We start from the raw sequence: 20,885 nt of genomic DNA, 5'->3' as shown, positions 1-20,885 counted from the left end.
ATGATGATCACATTGTGTTTCGTAGGCCTAGCTGCCCATATAGGCCAACTTCTAATCTTTTATTTCTAAGGTTAGAGGCTGCTGTATAAAACTAAAGGTTATCCTGTTATATTAAATAGTATGAAATAGTTCTAAAGTGCTGAAATATCCAACAGACAAACAAAAGTATATTTTATGAAACAACTGAGTTTAGAAGGAGCAGGAAACTGGAACAGAAATGGAAGGGTTGGCATCCTCAACGGAAAGTTGGCTCTGGACAAAGCAGATGGACGAAGCAGATGTGGTGTTTGTATATTATGAAGATACTATAGGTTTTGGGCAAACACCACAGCCTTTTCAGCATGCACTCATCAGTCACATTCCACCTGTAGAAGTGGAAGGAAGAGGTCTGTTGCTAGAGGTGCCTACACCTGAAATGCCTTCTCACAATTCACCTGTTAAGAGTTTCTTTCTGTGACTTTTGAAATGAAGGGTTTAGTCCTACAGGTGGAAATCCTCTTATGTTGGACTATGCTGAATGAAGCAGCACCCAGAGCATTTTTCCTTTTGCTGACGGCAGAAAAGGTAACAAATTCAAAGCAACACTCTCAGAAGAATTAATAAAAATACGTAGAAGGGGGGAGGGGAGAAGTTATGCACCTTGTTGAGATTGCTTTCCCTGTCCTGCTCCTTGTTGGGAAGGAATGGCTCATATTTTGTCTGTTTGAGGGATGTTGGAACTATCTCTAGATTGGTGTTGCTGTCTCCATTCTTGTAAAATTAGATCCAGTTCATGGGCAGAAACAACTTTCCATGGCAGAATGCAAGTGTGGTTAAGTATAGCCTTTTCTTTAGCTTGTGGTAGATATAATGCTACAGCTGGGGTACCCATGATTTTTGCTGTGCTAGCTATTTCCCAAGGATGTGAACTGTCTGACACAGTCACACAGATCACAACAACAAGCCAATCACAACACCTTTTAAGTATAATGAAATGTATTGCATACGTACTCTTTTAAATGGTTACATTTTTTAGCCCTTGTATATCAGATTGACCTGCAAGTTTCCAACCAAGATTTTCTATACACCATGCTGTTATGTGTGTAAATATGTGTTTTTCTAACTTATATTATTAAATTCTGTGGTTAAATCTAATGAATACTGTAAATATATGTAAAAATATACTGTTTACAAGGAGTAGGTTTTTTTTACTCCTGAGTGAATTCTAGCCACTCCTGCTTGCTCTAAGGATGACAGTATAATGCCGTAGAAATGGACTCAGAGATCAATGTGATCACACAAAAGCCGTTTAATACAAAGCATCTATCCTTTTTATACTGTTGTCTGCATCTGCTTACAATAGCTCGCTGTATTATAATCAGCTACATATACAATAGCTTGCTGTATTATAATTGGTTACATATTCTTGTAGCACACAGCAACTAGTATACTATTGGTCAAATAAGCGTGTGGGAACTTAACCTTTAAAACTTGCTAACAGTTCACTATTTTTTATATCTTAGCACATTCCAGTTTCTTCTTACCTTGCTTGCACCGTTACTTTTGCTTCCTTACCCACGTCCGCCTTCATCCTCGATTCATGTTGAACTCCACATAGGCACTTGCTGACTTGAGAACGTGGCCATTCTTTGCTAAAAGTCCATCCACAGTATAAGTTGTAGAGTTTTTTTTTTTGTTTGTTTGTTTGTTTTTTTTTTTTTTTAAACTAAAGAAGAATGAAATAGATTCACCTCTACCTTATAGAGTTTAAAATAAATAGTTAAATACTTTGAATCAAGGATTTGTTATTCTGCGTGATGGAAAAATTAGAAGATGCCTCATATATCATGTATTTGCAGATGGGGTTAATGAGATGCAAAACTTTAGAGGGGCAAAGCAGTTCAATGGTAGCATTTCTTTTCAGGGTGAAATTGCACCTAAGATGATTTCCTTGCCACCCCTACTGTTGCTTTAAGTTAAATTGTCAGCTCTGTACGGGACAGTTCTAATTGCTTTATCTGCATTTATTTAAGGTGCATGTTTATTTTTAGATTCACCAAAAATCTGTCACCTGACAAGATCAACCTGAGCACATTGAAGGGGGAAGGTCAGCTGACCAATTTAGAGCTGGATCAAGAGGTACTTCAGAACATGCTGGATCTTCCAACATGGCTTGCTATAAACAAGGTCTTTTGCAATAAAGCATCCATTAGGGTAAGTATTTTATTATGCCAGAATGGTAATTAACCAAATCTTTTGTTTTTTTTTCCCCTTCTGTCTCTGTAAAATTTCAATCAGCTTTGTATTCAGAGAAAACTGTGCTGAGTGGTTGGTAAAATTTTTGAGAAATTAGTTACCAGCACTAATTTCTTACTAATTTTTGTATCGAAGTCCTGTGATGATTGAATATGTATGGAAACAATGAAGATATGGAGTGATTATTTAATTTATTTATTTATTTATTTATTTATTGTCTGAGTAGAATTTATTCCTGCATGTTCTAAAATAGGGGTAGAGATAAAAGCATGTATTTGCTCATGGTAATGATTCTCTTATAGTTATTTATTATTATCATATATATATTTTTTAATGTGTTACTTCTTCTCTTTGCTGCCCTCTTTATATTGCTTTCCCTCCTGTTCCTTTCATATTTCCAAAAATATCTTTCTAAAGGATTCTGGTCTCTGGGAAATGTGGGAACAGCCTAATTCTAGAAGTTGTGGTTTTGGTCCTAATGGCTGCTAGGTATTGAAGCAATGTATGTCATTTCTCTTAGATTACTCTTCTTACAAGAGTAAGAAGTGAAGCTATGACTTCTTTTTGACAGCAGTTGTGATCTGGTCAAACTTGGGCATTTCTCTTTAGTCTTTGGCATACCAATTGCAGGCCAACAGTGCCAATGTGGGGTTTTTTTCCTTTTAAAGGAAAGAATGTAGAAGATGGTGTTGCTTTTACTCATGCATGACAAGTCAGTATTAAAGATACAGATTCTATTTTCTTCCTCTGTTTTCTGCTCAGTGATAAATAAATTTTGAAGTTCTGTTTTTAACAGCTAAAATTTATGTGTGTGTATAAATTTACAGTATTTTAAGGTAAATGTATTATTTTGAAAGTAATATAATTGAGTTCAGGAGTTGCAAATATAATGTGTATGCATAAAGCAGATGCTAAACGAAGTATTTATTTTACTGTATTTTTAATATTTATTTTGCTTTAGAATAATCTTTTGCCTTGCAGATACCGTGGACAAAATTGAAAACACATCCTATCTCTTTGGTAAGTTCTTAGATCAACTCCTAAATATACTCTGTGTAGCAGAATTTGTCTCAAATGTTTATATAGTTCTTTTGCCTTGAGTCTAGAAATAACTGAAACATTAACAGGCCATTACAAAGTGCCTTCTGGGTAGTGGCAGATCGAGACAAAATGCCTTAAAGTTTTCTTTGGTAGGTTTGTTTTCTTAATCCGTGGCTTGGGGTGTCATCACTATAATGTTTGACTGTTAGCTAATTTCTGTCAAGTTCTTCAGTCATTACATCTTAATTTGGGTTCACCTGAAGGGTAGTTAATAGTCAATCTAACCCTTATACAAGTTTCTGCCTGTCTTTTAGAGCTATCTTATTTTTAAGGACTTTTTTATTCTACATCTGTACTCACCCAAATGACCTCAGTTACTGCAGGTAACATTACAGGGTTTCTGCAGCAGGCTTGGATTCAACCTGGATATAAACAGGATCTAAAATGTGTAAATAGGACTCAATAATAATTAGAAGTGATGCTAATTCTTGCATTTATTTAATTTTGTTCTTTAAGTAGACTAAGAAATTTGGTAGCACCAGAAGTGATTTGCTTGATGATGGCTAAACTTTCTTAATTGTGTTTAGTTAGGAATGAAGTCCTCTAACTGTCATGCTTGAAGTCTTGCCATGAATTCCTGAATGTGTTTGTAATTCCTTAGTTCTAAATCAGACTTGGGAAATGCATGTTTTAAATACTTGATGGATTTGCTAGTGACCTACTTGTAATGTCCCAGTGTTTGTACTGCCTCTTCCTTGACACACAGAGCTTAAAATGGGGTAATGCTGAGGTGGGATGATTCAACCTCTTGACTGCAAGATGCAAATGCCAAATTGGGAAAATCGGTTTAAACTGTGCTATTCTTAATGGTTACATACTTTGGCTTAAGGTAGCAAGGTCTGATTGTTTGTTTTGCTTCTGTTGAAATTATATTAGTGATCTTAGAGGCTAAGATAACTTTCAAGGTTGCCTTTTTTATGCTTCTTTACGTAAGGCTTTCCTTGGACAGTGCATTACATAGATAACAAAAGTTCAGTTTTCAATGGTAGACTGTACAACAGGCTTTTTGACTTCTAAAGGAGGGGAATTCAGTGGCTTAACTGTCCCAGCTTCAGCCACTTATTACATCACTGAACTTCCTTTATTTTGGAGGGTATATTTTCCTCCTGAGAGTTTGATGAAATTGGAATAGCATCCTCTTTGCGTAGCTTAGGGAGTAACTAGAACCCACTTGTCTAGCCAAAGGTTCTTTCTTTGAGCTGAGTTGCCCTTTGTGAAAATCTGTTAACATAGTGGCAAATAGTAAGTTATTTTTGCTCATAATCAGTTTCTGTTTCTATATGATAAAGAGTGTAATTTTAGATTTTATATATATAATAGATATATTTATATTAGATATTTACATTATAGATTTATATGATAGTATAGTTTATAGGAGTGTTTTGGGGACCCAAGGATGCTATGCAGCAGTTTTTCCTCTATCAGAGTACTGTATTTGCTAATGAGAAAAGAATAGACAGATATCTACATCCAGGTGTTCTTTGTTAACTCCTACTTATATTATGCAAACTTCTTAAATCACTGCGCTACTGTTCTTTCAGCTAGTCATATAGTGAAGGAAGTTTTTCCAAAGGTTTCAGTCTAAGACACCTTAAAAGAGTGGTCAAACATCCGAAAATGTTAGGATAATCAGGAGAAATCTTGTCTTTCCCCCACGATCTTTGAACTAGTTGATTGGGATTTTCTTCTTGTTTTTTTCTGTTGTTGTTTTCCAGTGTGAGTTATTAATTGAGACAGCTGAGCATCAAAATATAGTGAAGTATAAATACGTCCAGAGTATAGAATTTATGAACTTCTAGATAGTAGTTAGGGCATTTCATGGGTAAGAGTAGCATAGAAAAATATTTGTGGAGCAAGCGGGTTATGAAGACAGCCACAATTAACATAATATGATAATAAAGTCCAGTAGGTAGGGCAGGTTGAATCATGAAAAATCTAAAATCTAGGACGAAGCTTTTTAGTGTGCTTTGTTTCACCTAAGAGAGGGTAAATGAAGGAAGTCAGAAGGAATAGTACAAAGCCAGAGAGGAAGTAGGTGTTGTTTTGAATGAGCTTCCAGTGGGACAAGACTTCAGAACTATAAGCCTTAAGTGAAAAGCCTTCCCACGTTGTACAATAAATAGAGGTCACAACCATTGTAATGTAAGTTAGGAGAATCTTGGATTTATTCAGTGGCTGGGAGTAAGGTTTTGCATTTGGCTTGTTCCCATTCTGTTCGTCCCCCTGTTAGTATGCATTATTTATGATTTGTGTTACAGTTCTGCTATTTAAATATAGCCTTCAGTTAAAATAGGATTTAGGTGTCCCATTCCCTTAATTCCCAGTGTTGTTTTTAAGGGTCCCACCAGAAATGCAGAAAATACAATAATAACATATGATTTTACTATAATTTGACATATTGCAATTTATACTAGAATATATCTTTTTAGAAACTACTTGTTTTACTAGATCTTCTGAAGATTTGTATATGCACGAGTGTATACATACTTTGTGTATATATATTCAGATTTTGTTTTAATAGATGCAAGATTTGTGCTGCATCTTTTATCACAAGTTTTAGTGGACTAGTTTCAAATATTTTTCATTAAAATTTCCAGACCTTACTTGAACCATTTAGAAAACTGCAGTGGTATTAAATATTTCACTGACAGAAAAACCATGCAGGAAGAACACCCAGATGTGTATGCATGAAGTCATTCCCATTTTGGAATACAATTTTTGAAAATGTGCGTGATAATACTACTTGGGATCAAGAATTCTGAAATACAGTATTTGACTGGAAAGGTCTGTTAGAATTCATTAAATTTAAAAATTAATATAAACAAATTAAAAAAAGATAATTCTTATACATTATAAAAGTTTATGGGAAAATTGACATGGTAAGAAATGTTCTATGTATATTTCAGAAAAAAATCTCAAAATTATTTTTGGTTGGTTTTTTTTTTTTTTTGTTCTTCGTATGTCATCTGTTTACTTTGTTACCTCTTAGGTCTCCAATTCTTTTTTTTGTTTTGTTTTTCAAGTCCTTGGATAAAGTTGTAATGGAAATGAGCACATGTGAAGAGCCACGTGCCCCTAATGGACCCTCTCCTATAGCAACTGCATCTGGACAGAGGTCAGTGATGATATTTACATTGATCCAGAAAAGTTTAAATGACTATAAAACAGATCAACTCCAAATTTCAAGAAGTATATAGAGTTGCAGCTTGCCATTTTCATGTCTCCAAAATTTTACTTGTGGGTGGAGTAATACGTATAGTGCAAATGGAACTATCCAGACACAGGCCTGGAAAGAATGTCTGAACTGTGTATGGAACTTCCTAGAAATGTTTCATATGGGTGCATCTACTGCATCAAACATCAAGTTTAATTGATATTAAGGTTTTTGAAAATTTAACATATTTTGCCTTTGTTCTCATTAAAAATCTATAGCATGATGGGTTGTTTTTTTATTTCTCCTTTGGCCTAAAAAAACCCCCAGTATTAAGGGCTATTTATTAGTGTGATGTTTTAAAGTTCCATTTTTTAAATTGTATCAGCCAAGTCTTGCTGAAGGAATTTGTGCACGCTTTATAGCCCAGAACTCAATTAATTTGGTGGGACAATATAGCATTACATCAGGGACTTCCACAGTCACAACCACAGTAATAATTTCATTTTTACAGACCCAAAACATTTTTCAGTGGGCATAGGGACCCATATATAGAGAAACTAATTTAATGGTATGATTGCTTTTCTTGCTTTAATTTCTATGTAATATGTAGAATGTGTCCATGGGCCTTTACTGTCTCCTAGGGTACAGCTTGAAAATCATTGCCATAGAGATTATGTGTAGGATGGAAGTTATAAAAAGGAAAAGGAATGACAAATGACATAAACTGTATTTTTTTTAAAAAGCAGAAAAAAATATCCAAAGAAAAAAAAAAAGATTTTAAAATAATATTTAAAATGCAATTTTCCATTCACTAATCAAAAACATTCTGAACACACAAGATTTTTATTAAATATTAATTGCAACTGGTTTATATTTTTTAATACTGGAATGCATGTTGATTTGTTGTAGAAATTTAACTGCTGTTTAGGATGCCTTTCTTTTCTAGAATGAAACAAAACAAATACTTCATACTATTTTGCATATATGAAAGACACTAGTTTAAATGGTTGGAATAGTGAAGTTTATAGAGATAAGTACTAACCAGGTTGGAGTTGTCTAATAATTAATTTGATATGAATTACTCCTAATGTATACATAAGAGTAAGATTTTTATGTAATGCTGTACTATTAATTTATACATTTATATATATGTATGAAATATTCATCATGGAAAATTGCATTTATTGTTATACTTCATGGAGATTGATCTTAGTCCAAAGTATGTTGTTTAGTAACTATTTTGAGATTAGGATCATAGGGTGTAAAATTATTGTAAACTAGATCAAGTGTATTTACAAAAATTCATAATTGGGGAATGCATTAGGATCTTATTTTATAGTTTGCTTCATGTTGATGTCCCTGCCCATGGCGGGAGGGTTGGAACTAGATGATTTTAAGGTCCTTTCCAACCCTAACTATTCTGTGATTCTAGGTTGCATTTCAGCTGTTCAAGAAGTTAAACTTTGTGCCCTTTCATTAGGTGTGTATTTAATATGTTGGCATTTCACTTTTTAGTGAATATGGCTTTGCTGAAAAAGTGGTAGAAGGCATTTCGGTTTCTGTGAACTCCATTATAATAAGGATTGGTGCAAAAGCCTTTAACGCTTCATTTGAACTTTCCCAGCTGAGAATATATAGTGTAAATGCAAACTGGGAACATGCTGACCTCAGATTTACCAGAATACAAGAAGCTCAACGTGGAGAGGTAAATACTATCTTTTGGTAACATTTTTAACTTGTTTTTTGGAGTAAAGGAGAAGGAAGTCGAATTGCAACCTAACACAGTCTGGGAAACATGCTGTTACTGTGCTCAGTAATTTAATCTAGGAACATAAGGATATAAAAATGGGGGATGTGAGTCAGATCCAATGTTGTGTCTGTAAGTGGTGTCCAAAGTGAATGCTTAGGGAAGAGTGAAGACCAGGGCAAGCATATGTACTGTTCCCCTCTTACTTTCTCCAAGCTTGTGACCATTTTAAAATTCAAACTAGAAAAGACTTGAGGAGTACTGGAACAGGAGAGTATGGTGTATTAAATGTGGAAAGATAAGGTGTTGTGCTGTTTTTCTTGTTACTATTTTTAAAGCTTTAACTGGTTATTTATTTGCTTGCCAGGGTTTGACTAACAAGGATTTTTTTTTTCTTTAAGCTGTTTCAAATGAATGTTAATAAAGTTCCTATGCAAGAGTTAATTATTTTTTTTAGAATAACTAAATTGTATGTATACAAAAAAGTAATAGCAGTTAAGTGCATACTTTTCTACTGTCTGTGAGAACTTTACATGGAAGTCTTAGATTATTGTACACCATTCGTTTGCTTTCTCCCATGTAAGCAAAGTAAAGTAAAGAGTGCAAGGTTGATTCTAAATATTATATTGTTATTATTATATTGTAATATATTGTATTGAGAAAGACTTATTTTAGCATGCATCTGGCATGGGATAAGTGTTTGAAATTTTGCCCATGTTGGCCCATTTCTAGGTGATCATTCCAGAATAGTTTACTCAGAGATAAGGAGTCTGGTAGTTGCCTTTCATGTAGGAAAAGAAACCCCAAGAGAATGTTAGTTAAAAATACCACAAAAAGAATAAGTCAAACTATTTTTCTAACAGGTTATCTTTCCTGCAGCTTATCTGTATTCTAATGCTCATGTGTTAATGAAGTTTAAAGAGGAAGAGTTAAAGTTTGACCAGATAGAATTTTGTGTTGCCATATCTTTTGATGTTGTGCTTCTTAGGACGAGTTTGATGCCTAACAGTTGCTCCATGCACAGCAGACCTTTCCTTGGGGAGTAGTTTCTTTTAGAGCACTGAATTCTGGAAACTGCAGTGAATGATTTGTTAGCAGTAAATTGCATGAAACAGTGTCATGTTCATTTGATGTTCTCCATGATGAGACACGGGATATCTGCTTACTGTGTCTTCTAGAAATCCATGTAATGTTTCAAAGCTTGCGGGGTCTGTATGGCATACATTGTACTCAATGTTTAACTTTCTCTTTTAATTGAAATAAAACACTCCAAAAACCTCTTCCATCCTGTAGCTTTGCTTCCATCCCGCTCTTTTCTTACATACTCCGATTTAACATTGTGAAACAAAAACATGTAATCTTCTTTTTTTCCTCTATCAAAAACAACCTAGTATGCAAGTATTTTAACCTTTATTTTCTTCTGAATATTGGAAATGCTGCTTATTATCTCTGCTTGGGACTAGCTTAACATTTCTGTGACAATCTGGAGGTAGAGAGAAGGATCCAGGCTTTACTTCCTGACATCTCGAATAACAAGTGACTTTGAATTTCTCTTCATATGACTCTGCATGAAGGATGTATGTTAGTGTGTATGTGTGTATATATGTGCAGATATATACATGCACATGCTTATGCACAAGTAAGCTGTCATATTGCATGAAGGTGTTTTTTTTCTCTTTTTTTCTCTCTTTAAAGGTTTTGACTTTTAAAGAAATCAACTGGCAGATGATCAGAATAGAGGCAGATGCAATCCAGAGTTCTAAGCATGAAATCATGAGTGCTCCAGTTCGACTGATTACTAACCAATCAAAGATTAGGGTCACACTTAAAAGAAGGGTAAATGCGAAAGTCTTTCATTGTTTTATGAATTAATTTTTAATTATGCTCTTAGTGGATGCATGGACATAGGAGAGGTTTTAAATTTAGGCCATATAAAATGTAAAATTCCCTGAACTCAGTTTTTACTAACATGTGATTAGTAAGACTGTAGAATTTACAAGAAATACAGCAGGCAGAATTTGAAGATGCAGACCTTGCACAGGTCTTACTAATGAAATAATTTGATCTGCAGAGCTTTGTTTATGATGAGGCATGTTTTACTTCTCTAGATTCACGCAATGTTAACATCACCTACATTTAGAGAAATGCATCAATTTAATATCTAATGCATTCGAAGCAAATAAAAAGGTGGGGTATAATTATACTGTATCTTAGGTACTTTTTAGTCAATGAGAAGAATACAATTTAAAATAAAAAATGTTAATTATGTGGAAGAAATTTCATTTTGGAGGAAGTGTAGTTTTGCATTCAATTTTTTTTTCTTATATTTGATTTAAGAAGTTTAAGTATTTAATGCACCCATTTAACTTGATTAAATTTCTATTATACAGTTAAAGGATTGTAATGTAGTGGCATCAAAACTGGTTTTGATTCTGGATGATTTGCTGTGGGTTTTGACTGATTCCCAGTTGAAGGCCATGGTGCAGTATGCCAAATCTCTTAGTGAAGCCATAGAGAAATCAACAGAACAGAGAAAAAGCTTGGCTTCTGAAACAGCACAGGTATGAAAACTGGTTCTCACTATATAATTAACAGGTGCTCTAAAATGCAACACAGTGTAATTAGTTTTGTTACTTTATTTTGGAGAATGTTCAGTTACTCATTTTCATTCAGCTGTATAACTTAAATTACATTGGGAATGAATCACAGGCTATTTTACTCATGAATGAATGTAACAGACTCTACTTTACAAGATTTTGTGTATTCATATTAATTGCAGGAAAGAGAAAAGTTGGATTCCTTTATCCATGCACAGAGTGTGTAGACCTATATGTTAACAGTTGATTAACTGTTTACTACATTTGTTCCCCAAATATTTTCTGGTTATGGATTAATGAAAGTAATAGTTAAGACACACTAAGGTAACCTTAATGTGGGGATAGATATGCTTGCTATAACAACTTAAAGTGCTTGTCCAGTTTATTTTCATGGTACCAAAAAATTAGCTTTGGGTAGGAGCGTTCCATCATGCAGCTCTCTTATTGGTATACCTGGTGAAAAATTCTACTTTTAACATATCTGTGTTGGCATGGATATGGTATAGATGCTGCACGTAAGATAGTCTTATGTAAACTTTGGTGGTTTTTCAGCAAAGCAGACTAGGCCATCTGGGCTATGTGAGCATAACAGGGGGGACCTCTTGTCAGTGAAAAAGCGGAACAAATACACTGATAAAAGGTAGTCCCATTAAAATAAAACATAATTTATTACTAAGACTGAGTAAAGTAATTTCTGTTGAATCCCTTACAATGAAGCTAGTGTACTATAATGGAGAGTTCAGTTCTTACAGTGGTCCTCATGATTTACGGTGGGATTTGATAGTTTAGCTACAAGAATTTAACCATTTGCTGTTACTTAAGCAGGGAGGTTCCAATTCTTCAATTCCCTGTACTTGCATCTCACCAATTACCTGATACTGGCAGCGTCTCATCTTTGACCCTTTTGATATAGTTTGGAGAACTAAACTAGCAGAAATGAGCCCAGCAAAAAAAAAAAAAAAAAAAAAAAAAAAAAAATGGTTTTCTGCAAGTTTAGATCCCTGAGCAGCTTGCTCAGAAGTTACAAAAATACCAGTGCTGCAAGTGATGGGTGTAAAGAAGTGTGGGGGTAGGGAAGAATGGGCATTTACTCCCTGTGATGCTGAGCCATTAGCTCATCTTAGCTGTATTCTAAAACAGCACGCTTAGATCTCTGTAACAACACAAGGTGAATACACTTGGTACAGATTTCTTCCTTATTTCAGGGGCCTGTTTTGAGTAAGGAAGAGGGTATTTATGCTTCAAAGGAAGGATAAACTTTATAAATTGATACAACTGAACATTTTTTTCAGAGTTCTGCCCCTGCACCCAGCTCTCAGCAAGTGAAAGCGCCCCAGACGATGGCAGCACCCGATCAAAATGATGCAATAGTAAAATTGTTTAATGATTTTGATGTTAAGGAAACTTCTCATCACTTAGTAATTTCCCATTTGGACCTACATATATGTGATGATATCCATTCTAAAGAAAGAGGTAACATTTTGCAGAATACATTAATGTTAATCAAGAGTCTGTATTTTAGAGGAATATTCAGAATTGTCTCTATGTAGACAGCTTTAAAATTAGCTAGATGCCTTTATGAGAATAACATTTCATTATTAAATGTGATTATTGTAGAATAAATGCAATAAAAACTGCTAAGAGTGTTAGTATCATCAGTGCTTATTCCATCTTCTAGGAACTGATTCTGCCCAGTCTGATTGTTCCTGCTGTGTTTTTCTTTTATACAGCAAGTTAACTGGGTTATGAAGAATGCAGTGGCAACATTACTGTGGCTTGAAGGGGTCCTATATGATCTGCTTCTGTAATACTCTTACAAAATACAGACTAATAAAAGAGCAGTTCTCTTTCTGTTGCTAATTTAGAGAATTTGGTATGCTCTGCAGCACACAGAAAGAATGAAACAAGTGTGTTTTTTTTTAAATGAAAGGCTATTGCACATAGCCATATTCAGAATCAGAACAAAAGAAGACAAATGATGCTTCTTTAATGCCTTTAAAAGCAGAGAGAGTGATGTATCAGTGTATATCCAAGGAGCTGTCTAGTCGCCAAAAAAAGTAGAGGTATACAAGGTCTGCTGAAGAAGAGTAAGAAAACCTTAGGTTATTATTATCTCTCTTAATCAGGGAGAACACTTGGAGAACAGCAGAGCATAAGTTCACTGGCTAGAGATGTGTTTACTTACATGCAGTATGTCTACTGCTGTTTTGATTTATTATTTTTAGTGAGATGTCTTTATTAGTCATTTATTTTTTGCCCATGAAGTTTAAATTTAGCAGTGGAAAAATCAGAACAGAGAACTCCCAGGAGACCTTTTCACTGCAATAATATTTGTCAAATAAATTATATTTAATTTCAAGAATGCTGTAAGTGTTGACTTCGAATACTGATCAGAACCATACATTCAGTATGAAAAGTTTTTTTTCAGAAAAACTGCAGTAGTATGCATTCAGAGAGTTGTCTTTACTTTTTAATAGCATTTAAAACAATGCACAAGTTGTTAGGAGTGTCTAAGTACAGAGCACTGAGTTCAACTAGCTGATCTTCAGAAATTAGTAATGCCTTACCTGTATGTAAATTTTAAGGGAAGACAATGAGGTTATAAGGAGAGACAGTGAAGGGGAGGAAGAAACAGCTGTTTGATTTTTAAAGAAGTGGAGCAACATGAGAACTAACATGCTAAATACAATGTGTATAGAGCTGAGTATTGTTTTATTTTACAGACTCAAATAGACGTGTTACAGGAGGAGCCATGCAGCTTTCCTTTAGCTATTTAACAGTGGACTATTATCCATTTCACAAAGCAGGTAAGAAAGGGAGCATTTTTTGAATTACCTGTGAATGTGACTATCTTCCTTTTGAATACTAAAAAAATTTGTTTGTGTGTGTGTACGTATGTATGGCATGGATAATAATATTCTGAGCATTTCATATACACTCGTTTTTATTTCATTGTATATACAAAAACAACAAAAGCGACAACCTGGGGACCAATTTAATTTCTGTGAATGAGCTCTTTTAGGCCAAACACTTACTTTTCACTGTTCTGTTTGGTCAACAAAATGGTATTTAGACATTTCCAACATGAAAAGATTTCTGTGTTGACAGAGGAAGGCAGTATGGCAGATTGAGAATTCACAAATTGAGTATTTGCAAGAGTCAATCTGTTAGGGTTTAGGGGTTTTTTTTGATTTTTTTTTTTTTCCCATGTGGAAGTCTATAATTTTATATCCATTTCCAAGCAATGTTTTTGTTTTTATTTTGCTTGTTGTATAGGCTTTTGTTAAGGAATTGTTATTAAACAGATGTTAGCAATTTTCAAAGAAGCATTTTTTACATATAGTTTTCAGAAGTCTAAAAAAACATAAAAGTGACAAAATAAGTTTGCTATTGAATTTGAATTCAAAAGCAGTCCAGCACAGTGGAGGGTTTTTTAGCTGGTGGGCAGAACTGGTTGTGCTTTGTTTTGCTTTTTACTAACAGAGACCAGTCATTTTGCAATGGTTACCCACATAAAGATGCGAATTAGCCATAGCCTGCCTCATGCCTTTTTTGTCATGGTTGCAGGTGAAATCCTGTAGTGTCAATCTATTTCCTTCATAGGTAGCAAGTGTAATTTTTTTCATTAAAAAATGTAATTTAGTATAGGTCAAATAAACATACAAAGCCACAAAAAAAGATACACTTAAGTAGTATTCTGTCTTTCTATGGGCCTAATATGTTCCAAAAATTGTGATATAGCTTTCCTGTTCTATAAAAGGGGGAGGACCCTATTTTACAGAGGTTTAACACATGCCTGTCTTGTAAACCAGCTATGTTTTTCATTTCCTGTCACTTCTGATTCCTACAATGTCTAAGTGAGGGACCAGTCTATCTATGATTTCTGTGAGCTCTCTTCAGAGAAAATTCAGAGAATCAGGGAAATAAACTGATTGTTTAATTTGAAAAGATTCTTAGCCAGATTGAACCATGCACTGTAGGCTCTTGGATGGGCAGGCTAGAAGCAAACTGAGTGCTTTTAGGCAGTGACTGCATGTGGCATAACTCACTACATTAAACCAGAGATGGAAAAGCTCATTTGCAGATCAGAGGTGGTGCCTCTAAAGGTAGTGTTCTCCTTCCAGTCTTAAGCAGTGTTCTGCACAAGTAAGTTTAAGTAACAGAAATCTGTGTCTCACTAATAGAGTATGATAAAAAGCTTCCAAAGGTGGTGGTGGTTGATCCAATAGGATGTATGTGTGGAGGGGGAAGGAACATGACAGAAAGTTTCTTCTTCCACTTAAGAGGTCCTAATTTTTCTGTGGTTTTAGAAGAGTGTGGCAATTCTATGGGCAAACTGTTGTCACAAAGGGGACAGTCTATTTGCTCAAATCAAAAGGCATACATGTTAATCCTGAAAATTCAAAGGGAGCTCTCTAGCCACTGTGTCTCTACATACTGATGTATCGGGCTATCACCTGATATGCAGAGCATTTCTACCTTGAAGATGCAGTCCTGCAGTATTGCATACTGAAGGACAACACCATATTAATACTTTCTAACAGCAAGGTCACAGCTTTTGTGACCAGTTTTCTGTTTTTGTACCTTTCTGGCCTATGGAATATTTAGGAACAGCTTTTGGGTTTAGTCTTCGAAATTGCGGTTAATCCTCTAGGAAGAAGTCCTCAATAATAAATTATTTTGCAGATTGAGTTCTTGGGGGCTGGAAGTTTGGTGTTTTGTTTTGTTTTTTTTTTTTTGGGTAAAAGACCCTGCTCAGCAAGACTCTAAAGGGAGTTTGAGGCATAATCACTGTAGGATAAATTTCTAACCCATTGAAAATCAAGCCTTCCAACAATAACCTTGCATAGTACTTAACAGAAATGAAGCGGGTTGTATGCCCATTGACTGTGATAACCCTAACATAAGCCAGACTTACCGGATGTTGTAAACCTGTCTATGCAGCAATTCATCACTCCAGCAGTCTTCCCAGACCTGCTTTCACCCAAGCTTTTATTCAGATCCATTATCTGTGCAGCTGATGTGTTGCTGGATGATGATCAGAGAAAGCTGCTGCTTTGCCATCATGCAGGACATTTTGCAGTATAGGAAATTCTTGATCAAGCTGATATGTTGAGACAATATGAGAAATTGTAAAGCATTTTTTTTCCTGGGCAGCCAGCAATAAATTCAGATGGTAGCAACATCAGTGCCAGTTCCGCTAAAATATTGTTTTATTACATTCTGGCCTTCTCTTCACTATTCATAGATAAGTGTGGCAATGACATCATATATAGGAATGTAGAATAGTTGAGAATGGAAGGCAGCTCTGGAGATTGTGTAATCCAACTCCTCTGATTAAAGTAGTGTCAGTTAAAGTTAGTTATCTTCTCAGGCTTGTGTCCAGTTTTGTTTTGAATAGCTCCAAGGCTGGAGATTTGGTGAGATTTGTCTCCAGCTGGACTTCATGCTGCTAGTCCCAACCCTTGAAGACTAGTGGTTTCGAGTAGATACTGAGGTGGCTAAAGTTCCTAATGAGGACCAGGCTCTATGAACATGATACTGCTTCCAGTTGTCTGAAGAAGGCCTCCTCATCTAATCAGCTGGTCTGTAGCAGACATCTGTCACAGCATTTCCATGTTGGTCTGCCATCTAATCCCTACCTGTAAATGCTCCACTGGCTGATGATCCATCCCAAGGTAGAGCTCCATGTGTTCCCACTCATCTCACTGATGGGTCAACTCACTCTCCTTGCCTTCTTATCCTGTACTTCCCAAAGAGCCTATGTCCATCCTCTGCAGCATGTTAGTTGTGTGTGCTATCTCACTATGTTTCTGTGGTCCCAGTGAGATCATAGCCCTGCAACTGCATGCAGATCTCTAATTTCTTCTGCTCTGGCATGTTCCTCATGCTGCATGTGTTAGCGTGCAAGCACTTCAGAGGCGCCTGCCTGTACTGACTTCCTAGAAGGGGTAGGAGAGCTTTTCCTATTACGCTGTAGTCCTGTAGGTACTTCAGAGTTTATGTGCATATGCTTGGGGTGATCACAGTTCAGCCCTGTTTTGGAGAATCCCAGCTTCATGGACTTGATTTTAATGTATCTTTGCCCTCTTTTGTGCACTCTTTTTTTTTTTTTTTTCTTCCCTGTTATTTTCTCATCTTCTTTACCCTGAAAGATGTGAACAACCATCAAAAGGCTGAGGAAGGAGGGTGGGGAAAAAATGTCATCTTTTGTGATGGGCCCCTCCCTTATAGTTTCTTCCATGCTGAAATTCTCACATTTAGGCTTGAAATCATGTTTTGTTTTTTTTTTTTTTTTTTTCCAAAGCAATTACCTGTTTTAATTATCTACTCATCCCCAGTGTAAGTATCCAAAACCTTATTAAGTCCCAAATAAATCAAGTTTTCACATGGTGGTATTTAGAGAGTGACGTATCACTTGATAGAAGTTTATTTGTAGTGCATGCTTAGTATCAAACACATTAGTAGACTGTCTTTACAGGGACTGTTTGAAGAGATCTGAATTTCTTTCAGAGGTTTAAGTGTCTGACCAACAGAAACATGTTAGGAATAAAAGAATTTCTACTGGGCTTGATTTTTAAGGCTGTGTGTGATGCAGCGCTGATTGAAATTACCTTCTTGTTTGTGTGCCATAGAGGTGCTAGAGAGCCATCACAAAAAGAATACATTTCTGGAAAGGGACCAGGAACTTCTTAGGACACAGTTCTGGCAGGAAAGATAAGCTTGGAAAAAGTGAGCATGAGAACATTGTTCTGTTACTTGCTCTCACTTCTTTTTTTTTTTGAAACTTTTTTTTTTTTGCATGTTCTCACATATGACATTAGTGTGTCATCAGATTTCTCTGAGTTGAAATATTCAGTGCTGTTTTCAACATGCTAATGGTGTTAAAAGGCAGGTGGCCATATTAAATTGTTTTCTGAGTGATTTTGTGAAGCAGTGAGATGTGTTTTTATATAATATAGCTTCTGTTTTAACGCCTGTTGTAAATTCTGTTCAGTAATTACAGCATGTAATGATAAGATTGTATTTTGAAGAAGAATTGTCAAATAATGGGAACTTGTTACCTAGTTAAAAGCAGACTTTCAAATGAGTTAATATTTTCCACATTCCTTTTATGTGCAGGAGATAGCTGTGATCACTGGATGCATTATAGTGATGCCACTAAAACCAGAAGTGGGTGGGCCAAAGAATTATTGAATGAATTCAAAAGCAATGTTGAATTACTTAAGCAGGCTGTGAAGGACCAGGTTATAGATTCTCCCCCCGAATCACCACCTGCTGTATCCCCTCAGAATCTACAAACAGGTACTTTGTTTGCATCAATACTGATCCAATTCTATGAAATGCTAAAACTATTCTAAAAAAGACTGTTATTCTCAATGATTCCATCACTATTCTTTCCCACAGGCAAGGAACAGATACCAAAAGGAACACCTAGGGCTTCCTCTGTATCTTCTCAACAACCAAAGGGCAAACTGATGTCTAGTCCTGTTGTGGTTAGACTTGCAGATTTCAATATATATCAGGTACATTTCTTCAAGTTAGTAAAACTGGGGCTACCTTGCCCTGGATTGTTAAATAACTATGTTTTTTTAAGGGACAAATCTGAAGCCCATTGAAATTAATAGAAGTCTTTTCATTCATTATTGGATTAGACCTTTATGGTCCTACTTCTGCTTTGTTAAAATTGGTGGATATTTTCTTATTGACTTTATATTAGGTGATACCCAATTACAATTATATTTCAGATCCAAGTTCTTCCTGAATTCTGACATTTGGAATTTCATCTTTTCATTGTATTGTGTTAGGTACCCAATATTTTAATATGTGGTTTTGTATTTCATACTTTTCTTATTACGTTTTTCAAAGGACATGGGATTTTATTAGATGTTAAATTGTGAAGGTTTTTTAATTTTTTTTTTCTCCAGACCTTCCCTCCCTCAGTGATATTTTGAGTAGACATTTTAATTATTTTGCCCCCATTCCCCATTTGTTTGAGTAAGTACTTTTATTTGACAACTGTGGTCCAGACTCACTCTTTCATGCAGACAGGAGGCAACTGTCATAGAGAAGGAGTGTATCTCTAAGACAGAATGGTACTGATACAGGAGGATCTACCCTAAATTTCAGGTTCTAACAAAAATGGTTAGTGTGAGCCCAGAGTCATTGTGACTTCTACTTGCTCTTTTTCCATTTTTCAATGTTTTTTGGCCATATTGCTTCTGGTAGAGTGGGAGGTTGCAGCATGCTGCCAGGAGCCTTCATCTGGGTTTGAAGTGGTTTTATATCATTTTGTGCCATTGGTGCTTTCAGTTGCTTTCTACTCTTCAGATACTTGTCTCCTCCTCAGATACTTGTCTCCACCTCCCTACATAAATATATTTTTGATTTTTAAAATTTTCATTACTTCTATACAATTTACAGAAATCTATTTTTCTAAATAGAAGAGATTCAGAGCAGCCCTGCAGAGAAGGACTTGGGGGTGCTGGTCGATGAGAAAATGAACATGAGCCGGCAGTGTGCGCTCGCAGCCCAGAAAGCCAACCGTATCCTGGGCTGCATCAAAAGGAGCGTGACCAACAGGTCGAAGGAGGTGAACCTGCCCCTCTACTCTGCTCTTGTGAGACCTCACCTGGAGTATTGTGTGCAGTTCTGGTGTCCTCAACATAAAAAGGACATGGAACTGCTGGAACAAGTCCAGAGGAGGGCCATGAGGGTGATCAGGGGACTGGAGCACCTCCCGTATGAAGACAGGCTGAGAAAGTTGGGGCTGTTCAACCTGGAGAAGAGAAGGCTGCGTGGGGACCTCATAGCAGCCTTCCAGTACCTGAAGGGGGCCTATAGGGATGCTGGGAAGGGACTCTTCGTCAGGGACTGTAGTGACATGACAAGGGGTAATAGGTTAAAACTTAAACAGGGGAAGTTTAAATTGGAAGGAGGAAATTCTTTCCTGTTAGGGTGGTGAGACACTGGAATCGGTTGCCCAGGGAGGTTGTGAGTGCTCCATCCCTGGCGGTGTTCAAGGCCAGGTTGGATGAAGCCTTGGGTGGGATGGTTTAGTGTGAGGTGTCCATGCCCATGGCAGGGGGGTTGGAACTAGATGATCTTGAGGTCCTTTTCAACCCTAACTATTCTATGATTCTATGAAATAATGTTGCAAGCAACATCTTACACGAATGTTGTTCCATACCTTTGTTAGACTTGTTTCTCTTGAAGAGTTGTGTCATAGCGGTAGGCATAAATTGGCTTTTTTCAACAGATTCTTTCTTTGATAGTTCTAGTAACACTGCTTGCATACAAATAATACATCTAAGCAGGTTAGATATAAGGAAGAAGTTCTTTACTGTGAGGGTAGTGAGACATTGGAGCAGGTTGCCCAAAGAATTGGTAAATGCTCCATCCCTGGCAAGTGTTCAAGGCCAGGCTGGACAGTCTTGGGTGATATGGTCTAGTGTGAGGCATCCCTGCCCATGGCAGGGGGGTTGGAACTTGATGATCTTAAGGTCCTTTCCAATCCTAACCATTCTATAATTCTATAATAGATCTGTTTTTACTTGAAGTTTTTGTGTGTTGAGACAGAGTTGTTTGCAGGTTGAAAACAACTACATGGAGTGAAGCAGGCATATAAAGGTTATATATACTTTATTTCCAGTGAAACTCATACAAGTAGACATCATCATATAATCAGTATTAATATGTTGGCTAATTCCAAAGTAGCAGTCTGACTTACTAAGTGTTGGATGAAGCAGCTTTGTTTTGACAACATACTTTTTAAACTAGGGTACATTCCAAGAAATTTAAGGTCAAATATATATCAAAAGGTGATCTCTTCCTTGTTTAATAATTTTACACTGCAAGGAACCAGAAGTGAAGGATTTACTGTTCTATAGTGTCTTAATTCTCCTCTGAAGCAGACCTTTAGGCATAGCCAAGCAGACAAATCCCTGCCAGGTGCATGCTAAACACTTTGCTTAGCAGTATACAGTCTAGAGTGGGCCTCTGTCCTTATGTGACAGAACAACCATTTCCTAATTTTATTGACATTATAAAC

At 36.0% G+C, this 20,885-nt stretch overlaps 1 protein-coding gene across 3 annotated transcripts in view; it reads left to right on the top strand.

Moving 5' to 3' along the window:
• The window catches only part of BLTP3B (bridge-like lipid transfer protein family member 3B), a 56,539-nt gene that overhangs the window by 17,637 nt on the left and 18,017 nt on the right, over nt 1-20,885 (top strand). For 2 of the 3 annotated variants that reach the window (XM_065671181.1, XM_065671191.1), the window contains exons 2-11: nt 2,031-2,193; nt 3,217-3,255; nt 6,360-6,451; nt 8,006-8,195; nt 9,933-10,073; nt 10,628-10,798; nt 12,127-12,307; nt 13,558-13,641; nt 17,957-18,139; nt 18,242-18,360. In XM_065671181.1, coding sequence (XP_065527253.1) covers nt 2,031-2,193; nt 3,217-3,255; nt 6,360-6,451; nt 8,006-8,195; nt 9,933-10,073; nt 10,628-10,798; nt 12,127-12,307; nt 13,558-13,641; nt 17,957-18,139; nt 18,242-18,360 — 1,363 coding nt within the window. Of the gene's footprint in view, nt 1-2,030; nt 2,194-3,216; nt 3,256-6,359; nt 6,452-8,005; nt 8,196-9,932; nt 10,074-10,627; nt 10,799-12,126; nt 12,308-13,557; nt 13,642-17,956; nt 18,140-18,241; nt 18,361-20,885 lie in introns of those variants that run through there. The other variant, XM_065671199.1, reaches the window with a different exon arrangement.

The sequence above is a fragment of the Lathamus discolor genome, chromosome 1, assembly GCF_037157495.1.
Source record: "Lathamus discolor isolate bLatDis1 chromosome 1, bLatDis1.hap1, whole genome shotgun sequence".
Lineage (NCBI taxonomy): Eukaryota > Metazoa > Chordata > Aves > Psittaciformes > Psittacidae > Lathamus > Lathamus discolor.
This window is presented reverse-complemented; position numbering and strand designations above follow the sequence as displayed.